Genomic DNA, 9731 nt, shown 5'->3' on the forward strand with positions numbered 1-9731 from the left:
GATCCCACCTCTGATGTTTCGGAGGTCCGTGTTTGCTCTGCTCTTATTTTGTATATTTGTTTAATGGACGTTGAGATTGAATACTGTTCGTTATTTCCATATCCTTCTTCCATCTTTCACAGGTGGGTTCCTTGTAACTAGACTTCTCCTTAAATACAAAAACAATTGATTACTTTGGGGCAGTGAGGACATGGGATTTTTTTTTTCACACACGAATTCATTGTGACAAGACTTTTCCTTAAAAACAAAAGCAATTCATTACTTTGGGGCAGTGAGGATATGGGGTTTCTTATTTCACACGCGAATTCATTGTGACAAGACTTTTCCTAAGAAGTTGTAAATGTCTCTTCCAAAACTAGTTAAAGCTACATTATTACAATTTAATATTTTCCTGGTCGTTTATCTGTAGATCAATGCACAAACGATGAAAATAGAGAGGTTCAGAAATTTGTTTTAAACTGTTTGAATCTTTCTTATATAGATACATTAATGACATACAAAGCTCTATTTATGACCACATTATGATAACTAAATTGACATGGATTGCGTTTTCATTTACAAAGGGAGCTAGACCCACGTAAATTTGAATTATTACCTGATTGATTGTCACATTAAAGTCTATGCTCGTAAATTGTTATCCTGGCTTTTATACTTTGAGGCTACAGAAATTAGAAATGAAATAGATACGATACCTTTATATGTGAAAGTAAAGTACATTTTGACTTTGTCGAAAATATTCTGAATGAGAAAATAAAAATGGTTTGTTATTATTTTAGATCCTGTAAAACAGGACATTTGAAAAATAATAAATTGCTGAATTATAATTTCAGATTGTGAATAAGTCTTCTAGAAACCAAATGGCTTCTGGACCAGACCCTGGCGGCCGTTCTAGGTTTGCTAAACTCGGAATGGCAATAAACGAAGAATTGACCCAGGCTTGTAGAGATGTCTTAGAAATGGAAGTACCTCCTGGTCTTGTCTACAACAAAGTGAAAACATCCTCAATTTATAAAAACATACGCCCCGATCAAGAAATTCGTCTTATAGGCGCCAAAACAGATGGTTATAAAGAATTTGATATTACATTGTTATATACATTGATACGAAACGTATGTACAAAGATTCCACGTCCAACAAAAGGTTGGGGTGGAAACACGATGCCGTCTGTAGGAGAAATAACGATTGGCGATGACGTTGAGAGGATACGATTGATAAGAAACAGCATGTTTGGACACATAAACTCGGCTTCTACCTCACAGTCAGAGTTTGATGACACGTGGTCAGTCATAACTGATATCTGTCAAAGACTGCAAACGTACACAAACAAAGACTATTTATCTGCACTTAGTATAATTCAAAGACACGTCTTAGAAGAGGAAAATGAAAAGGCTATAATTGAAAAACTTGAAGCCGATTATAAAATTAATACAGATCTTATGGAAAAGATGTCTTCTTTGGAATCACTTTTGCAAGGTATAAATTCCAAATCCTAATCCTAGAAGCAAAAAAACAAATATGCTGTGTATATGAGCAAGGGGAAACAGTGATTGTTAATTTTTCCGCAAATAGAAATACACCTCTTTTGTAGTTTTTAATCATAGATAATTTTACATATTTTACGTTCACAGTAATTCTCTAAGGTTGCATTAAGTAGTTATTACCCCATATTGATATGGTTGTTGTAGCCACAATTTTGTTTTTACCCTTACAAAGAGCACACGTTTGGTGTGACCAGTCGACAATGGAAGGATTCTCATTCCCCTTTCCACCTAGTGTAACTGATTTTTTCTTTCAGATTTGTTGATCAGATTTTGCCATATGTGCAATCCGTTGTTGAATCATGTTGTTAGAATGACTCTGATATGCTGGTCACAATTCTATTAATTAGGAAATATGTTTTTTTATTATTATTAAGCTTGAGGGAGCAGACTGGGGTTTTATTTTGCGAAAACTACAATTTTACAAGCAAAGTATACAAAAACCGGCTTTTTGCTAAAATTACAATATGTGATTAGCATTATTGTGATGTGAAAGAAACACAAAACTTTACCACTGATCTCCAAAATAACAAAATAAGCAAAATTTCCTGTTTTTATGGAATAATACAAAATATGATAAATACAATTTATCTCATAAAATTGGAAGATAATTGTAAGCTTTTGAAATTCTTTGCGTCTAATTTCAAGAGCTTATTGTGTATACAATTGCTTTTATAACATTTTTATAACAAGATACTTTAAAATAATTACGCTTCATTTATTATTTTGCTCGAAGCATTGCACAATGGAAAACCCATTCGACCCCTTTACAATAAAGGAATACAGACTGACTTCGGATACGTGGAAGCTAGGACTCATGACCAGAAGCTATAATGCTATTTTATTCACCATCATCTTGCAAGTACTTTTCCCGTTAATGTGAAAGACATTGAATTTTTTTAGGACTACCAATAGTAGATGAGATTCTCAAAGACTGGCGAGAAGAGAACATTGCTTTTATTCCTACGAACGCAGTTAGGACCGTCGAGGAAAAGCTTAAAAGTCATAACATAGTCATAGTGATCGGAAATTCTGGATCTGGTAAATCTGCGATTATTCAGCATATTGCACTCAAGCATAAGGATCAGGGCAGTAATGTTATACCAGTGGATGAAGTAAGAGAAATAAAAGAGAAATATTCGTATTCGGCAGAAAATGAGACCCTTTTTGTATTCAATGATCCTTTAGGTAAAGAATCTTTAGATGAGATATTGTATACCTTATGGAAAAATTATCAAAAAACGGTAGAGATTTGCTTGAAGAAGGTCAAATTATTGGTGTCCTGTAGAAGATGCGTTTTCTATGACAAGAGAGTGAAGGGCATTTTGTTCGACGAATCCACCATAGTAGAAATTGACAACGAGGAAAATCGACTGATAGATGTAGAGAAACGAGCAATCCTCAATCAATACACACAGAATCTAGACCTTTCTGAGGATATTGTTTTTGAAATAATCAAAACAGAAGCATATTTCCCGTTGCTTTGTAAGCTTTTTTCTAGGTCAAATTACAAGGAAAATTGTCTTGACTTCTTCAAATCTCCGAAGAGGTTCATTAAAGAAGAAATTGAAATTTGGAAAAGAAAATACAAGAAGAAATTCTGTGCTCTTATTTTAGTTGTAGCATTTAAAAACAATCTAAAAGTAGAAGCAATTGTTAGGAATGATGATTCTAAGAAGAAATATAAAGAAATTTTAGGAATGTGTGAATTACCAGAAAACACAAATGTCTCGGTCTTCCGCAGTACTCTCCAAGAACTTACAGGATCCTATGTCAAGTGTGTCGGACATGTTTTCCAATTCCTTCACGACTTTATTATGGAGATAACGACTCTGGTGTTTGGTGTTGATTGTCCACAAGAGACAATACAGTACGCAGACAGTGGTTTTCTGAGACGACGGGTGAGGATAGAAGACGACACAGAAGAGGAAGATCGCGACCCCTTTACTGTTTACCTTCCTGAAGAGTACATTGGTGATCTTGTGGACAGGTTTATTATTGACATGCAAACAGAACACCTTATAGATGTTGTTCTTAACCAATGTTTAAGAAATGAAAGTGTGATTCAAGAATTTAAGGGCAATGTCACTTCATTAGAAACTCTGCCAAACATTCTTTTAGGCATCAAATTTTCAATAGATAAATCAGAGTTAAGAACAAAACAAATGAATGATTCTCATGTATCAAGACTTTTTTTTCTTAATTGGAGAGGTGAAGTATGTCCTTTAATTGGATTTATAGCATTTTGCCATGATGAAATTTCTCTATTCTTTATGAGAAACATAGAGAAAAAAGCATTGCATGATCTTAATGTATTTTCTGCCGTGTGTGCTAATGGAGGATTAAAGTTATTAGATAGTCTGAGCCATGAATGCAAAGAAACGGCTATTAATGAAATTTGGGGGTTATTTTATCCAATCCACATTGCTTCTGTTTTTCATAACTATGAGATTATTCCAGAATTAATCAGATTTGGTGCTAATGTAAATATGTTAAGTGCTGGAGATATTTGGACTCCGTTAATTTTGGCAGCGGGGAATGATGAAGAACATTTAAGAGAGGCTGGAAAGGAGACAGAAGATGGAGAAAGACGTAATAAAACCATTTCTTGCTTATTGAAAAATGGCGCCAAAATCAATTTCTGTAGCGACGACGGAAAACATCCCTTGTGGATAGCTTGTCAAAAGGGATATACCAGCACGGTTCAAATATTACTGAACCACGGTGCCGACATCAATCTATGGGATATGAACAAAGTCAGTCCTCTATGGATAGCTTGTCAAAATGGACATGACAGCACGATACAAGTATTACTAAGCAGCGGCTCAGATATCGATTTATGTGATGAAAATGAAATAAGTCCTCTTCATATAGCTTGTGAAAATGGACATGATAGCACTGCACAATTGTTACTGAACAACGGTGCCAAAGTTAATTTTTGCTTTGAGAATGGGGACATTTCCCTTCATATACCTTGTAAAAATGGACATGATCGCACGGTACAACTGTTACTGAACAATGGTGCCAATGTCAATTCATGCATTGAAAATGGAGCGAGTCCTCTTCATATAGCTTGTCAAAATGGACATAATAGCACGGTTCAGCTGTTACTGAAAAATGGTGCAGACATCAATTTGTGTAAGCAGAATGGAGCCAGTCCTCTTCATGTAGCTTGCCAAAATGGACATAATAGCACGGTTCAACTGTTATTGAACAACAGTGCAGACATCAATTTATGTAAACAGAATGGATCCAGTCCTCTTAATAGAGCTTGTAAAAATGGACATGGTAGCACGGTACAAATGTTATTGAACAACGGTGCCAATATCAATTTATGTAAGCAGAACGGAGCCAGTTCTCTTCATATAGCTTGTCAAAATGGACATGATAGCACGGTTCAACTGTTACTGAAAAATGGTGCAGACATCAATTTATGTAAGCAGAATGGAGCCAGTCCTCTTTATAAAGCTTGTAAAAATGGACATGATAGCACGGTTCAACTGTTATTAAACAACGGTGCAGACATCAATTTATGTAAACACAATGGATCCAGTCCTATTAATATAGCTTGTGAAAATGAACATGAAAGCACGGTACAAATGCTACTGAAAAAAGGTGCCAATATCAATCTATGTGACCAAATTGGAGTCAGTCCTCTGTGGAGAGCTTGTAAATATGGACACAATAGCATGATACAGCTGTTATTGAACAACGGTGCCGACATCAATTCATGCACTAGTAATAGAGAGAGTCATCTTTATAAAGCTTGTCAATACGGATATAATAGTGTGATACAAATATTACTAAACAATGGTGCCAATGTCAATTTATGTAATGTGGATGGGGTTAGTCCACTATCAATAGCTTGTCAAGTACGACTGTTATCTAGCGATGATTGGGACAGTCTTCCGCCGCAGTTTCAGAATGAACTTGACCACAGTGTCGAATTATTACTAAAGAATGGCGCCTATGTCAATTTGTGTGACGAAGATGGTGTCAGTCCCTTGTGGAAAGCTTGTAAATATGGAAACGATGGCATGGTACATCTGTTACTGAAGAACGGGGCAAACATCAATTTATGTAACACGAATGGAGTCAGTCCTCTTTATGCAGCTTGTGAAAATGGACATAATAGCACGGTGAAACTGTTACTGAATGATGGCGCCAATATCAATTTATGTGATGCATATGATGTCAGTCCTCTATGGAAAGCTTCTAAATATGGACATGATAGCACGGTACAAATGTTACTAAACAAAGGTGCAGACATCAATTTTTGTAAGAAGAATGGAGTCAGTCCTCTTTATAAAGCTTGTAAAAATGGACATGATAGCACTATGCAACTGTTACTTAATAATGGCGCCAATATCAATTTATGCAACAAGAATGGAGCCAGTCCTCTTTATGTAGCTTGCGAAAATGGACATGATAGCATCGTTAAACTCTTATTAAACAATGGTGCAGACATCAATTTATGTGCTGAAGATGAATCCAGTCCTTTATGGATAGCTTGTATACATGAACGTGACAGCATTTTCAAGCTTTTAATGAATAATGGCGCTAAACTCCTATTAAACAATGGCATTGAAATTAATCTATGCGATAAAAACGGAGACAATCCTTTACACAAAGCCTGTCAAAGTGGCCAGGATAGAACAGTTCAATTGTTACTGAAGAACGGTGCAAATGTGAATTTATGTGATAAAGACGGTAGCAGTCCTATTTATATAGCTTGTCAGGAGGGACATGAAATGATAGTCCAACTCTTACTACACAATGGCGCTGATATTAATTTATGTAATAATGATGGAAATAGTCCTCTGTATATTGCCTGCCTAAATAGACATTTATTGAACAGTCGTGCGCAGTTTTTACTGAACAACAGCGCAGAAATCAAATTATTTGATGAAAGTTCTCCCTTCAAAGCCTGTCACAATGGTCATGAGAGCATAATCCAGCTATTAATTAACAATGGAGCTGATATAAATCTATGCAATAAAAGAAATTGCAGTTCTCTACATGCAGCTTGTGAAAATGGACATGATAGCACAGTTAAAATGTTACTGGTAAACGGCGCTAGAATTAATCATTGTGATATTGATGGAGAATGCTCTCTCTACAAAGCCTGTCAAAGAGGGCATAAAATCATAATTCAGTCATTAATGAACAGTGGAGCTGATGTAAATTTATGCAATAAAAGCAAAAGCAGTCCCCTTCATATTGCATGTGAGAACGGATACAACAGCATAGTCCAATTGTTACTGAAGAAAGATGCTGAAATTAATTTATGTGATAATGATGGAGAAAGTCCTCTCTTCAAAGCCTGTCGAAAAGGAAATGATATCATAGTTCACTTGCTCCTACGCAGTGAGGCTAATGTAAATTTATGCAATAAACACAATTATAGTCCTCTCCATATTGCTTGCCAATATGGACATAACATTATTGTGCAACTGTTGCTGAGCATTGGCGCCAACCCCACTTCATGTGATGATGACGGAGTCAGTTCTCTCTGGATTGCTTGTAAAAACTTACACAGAATTACGATTCACTTGTTATTAGAAAAAGGTGCTGATGTAAATTTATGCAATAAAGGCAAATGCAGCCCGCTGTTCCTGGCATGTTTCAATGGTCATGACAGCATGGTTAAACTTTTACTCAAAAAAGGAGCCGACATCAATTTATGTGACGACGAGGGAACCAGTCCTCTCTACATTGCCTGTGAAAATGGACATTACAGCACGGTCAAAATTTTATTAATGAATGATGCTTGTGTCAATTTATGCAAAAAAGACAATAAGAGTCCACGGTACATAACATACTTATATGGGCATGACAGTATCGCTGAACTTTTACAACAATATGGTGCTGAAATTATATTCTGACGGTGGAATCAGTACCTCCAATACTTAAAATATGGAGCAAGAAAACTTTAACTATAGCTAGCAAAGATGAGCATGATGCTATCACAAAGAATTTAACGCATTTATGTAAACAAAAATTTTACATGAGGAGAAGCAAATACTTGCTGTAGCCTTCAGATCAATATTCAGATATATTGACGTTGTATCATCATTTGCCTTCATCCATATGTCGACTTCCTTTATCTTAGTGAATTTGAAATAGACATCACAGAATCTGCCACTTCTGTTTCATATTGGATGTTTCGTGAAATTCTTTTGTCGTTATCATGCTTTTTTGGCAAATATAACCTTTCATCGGGTCTTATTTTGGCATACATATTTTATTCCAGTTGATGGGCTTTTGACTTTTGTTTTGTACTTACTAGTATTTTTTACCAAAGGAGCGTTACCTATATTTATCTGATCAATACATGAGCGAGAGTGACCGATCAAAAGGGGATATTTACTGATCTTTGGCATCTGATTCCACCATTGGAGTTCTTGGGGTTTGTGTTTTATGTCCTATATACAGATATTTATTGTTGACAAAAATTTTGTAGATAAATGATTTTTTTTTTATAATTTATTTTGTTTCTCTTGATTACTGTTAATCGCTAAATTATCTTTGACCACTTATTTCCACGAGATGGATACTTTGTATTTTAAAGCGAGATAGACGCAAAAATAAAATTCTCTTAAATAAAAAAGCAATTTAAACTAATTCATTAAGTTTACTTACACTAAAATGTCATTGAGCTGTCTTTTAATTGTACAACTTTTATTTATGTAAAAAGTATTTAAAGGATTTACTAAAAGTTCAGTCTCTTGAAATTTGTTATTTCAAGAGAACAAACTCTTGGGGTCACATAAACCTCTTGTATTACTGGCAGCAATAAATCTGTTATTTGATATAGATTAATGAAATTGTTCTGCATTTCAGAAGGAATTATTTTGCTATGTGGGATTGTTTTTATTATTCATTGAATGTAAATGAGGACTTTAGATGACTAGAAAAGATAGTTGATGGGTCTTTACAGCACGCTCTTATATACTGTGGATTCATCAAAATTCGTTGGAGCAAATTTTTTGTCGATTGTATAAAAATTATAGGTAAGGGGGGTTAAATTTCACGTATTGCCTAATGTATACACATCTTAAGAGATGTGTGCATTAAGCTCCTGTAGATCAATTCGTGGATGAAGCTACACATGAACGCAAAAAATCTTCGAAATAAAATATTACATAACAAAAACATTTTTTTGTAAATACATGTCAAGGGCTTTTGTCTTTGTCTTTGTTTCCTTTTATATAATAGCACGAGTTGCAATTAAATTTAAAATTTTAAAACTATGCAATAAATGTAGCATAAGTTATCGTGAAATATACAAATTTTGTTTTTGTTTGATACTGTATTATGTAATTATATTTTCAAGGTCGTATTTTATGCAGTTTTATTTTATATATTTATGTGAGATATAATATATCATTAAATATTTACAATGTCTTTGTCTAAAATATAATTACAAATTGTAAGTGTACTTTGTTTCCCAATCAATGTCTTGGCGCAATTCAAAGAAAAAATGTGCAGGGCGGGACAAACAGCTAGACAGCAGGGCTTGGAGCACGTAGATTTGCAAAATCTAAGCACGTAAATATAAAATATAAATGACAGATTTTTCAATTTCATGACGATGATCAATCAATTGGCTTGCGTGAGTTTATCCGTACGTCTAGGGTTCAAATCTCACCGCGGGAGACCATTCTTTCGGAAGAGATTTTATAAACCGAGATCCCTGGTCCCAGTAGGTGTTGCCACAAAAAAGATCCCTCACTGCTCAATAACCTAAGTGCCAAATATAGGATAACATTTGCTTCTCTCCACCGACAAGATCATGAAGCTGTGACGTCTCCGGGCATTTGCTAGAAAATTTCTCGAGAGGAACGTTTTAAACATACAGAGAAACAAACAAACATACCGAGGCAGAATCTACTGAAACCAGTGCTGGATATGGGTATTGGGTAGTAAGATACTGTACCTCTGTAGAGCCCCGTTCACTGAACAGAAGAAAACGACGACCATGGAAGGAAACAAAGGAATGGATTTACCTCCTCTTATCCTCAGCGGGAAAATGAAAGTCCTAAAATAAGGATAATTTATTTTATCAAACAATTGAACGATTATGCACGAAGCTCAGGTTTTCCTAGTTGTACAAGGACCTTGGACACCATAAAAACATCCCCCTGGGACATGTACACGTGATATAAAATATGAAGAAACGACTAACACATC

At 35.1% G+C, this 9731-nt stretch overlaps 1 protein-coding gene across 1 annotated transcript; it reads left to right on the forward strand.

The window, feature by feature from the left end:
* The first annotated feature begins 841 nt into the window (after positions 1 to 841).
* Positions 842 to 8842, forward strand: LOC134259656 (serine/threonine-protein phosphatase 6 regulatory ankyrin repeat subunit B-like). Its single transcript, XM_062742252.1, has 2 exons — positions 842 to 1473; positions 2442 to 8842. Exons 1-2 carry the CDS (start codon positions 858 to 860, stop codon positions 7421 to 7423), a joined length of 5598 nt encoding a protein of 1865 aa, XP_062598236.1. The 5' UTR covers positions 842 to 857; the 3' UTR covers positions 7424 to 8842.
* Positions 8843 to 9731: the final 889 nt, after the last annotated feature.

This window comes from Saccostrea cucullata, unplaced genomic scaffold (assembly GCF_032062105.1).
Source record: "Saccostrea cucullata isolate Sc308-1 unplaced genomic scaffold, CSIRO_AGI_Scuc_v1 ctg2250, whole genome shotgun sequence".
Classification (NCBI taxonomy): Eukaryota; Metazoa; Mollusca; class Bivalvia; order Ostreida; family Ostreidae; genus Saccostrea; species Saccostrea cuccullata.

Bases quoted from the DNA above. Each gene is read 5' to 3' on its own strand.
- LOC134259656 (XM_062742252.1), top strand. From the start codon at position 858: ATGGCTTCTGGACCAGACCCTGGCGGCCGTTCTAGGTTTGCTAAACTC. The intron at 1,474-2,441 runs GTATAAATTCCA...GAATTTTTTTAG, and splicing joins TTTGGAATCACTTTTGCAAG to GACTACCAATAGTAGATGAG.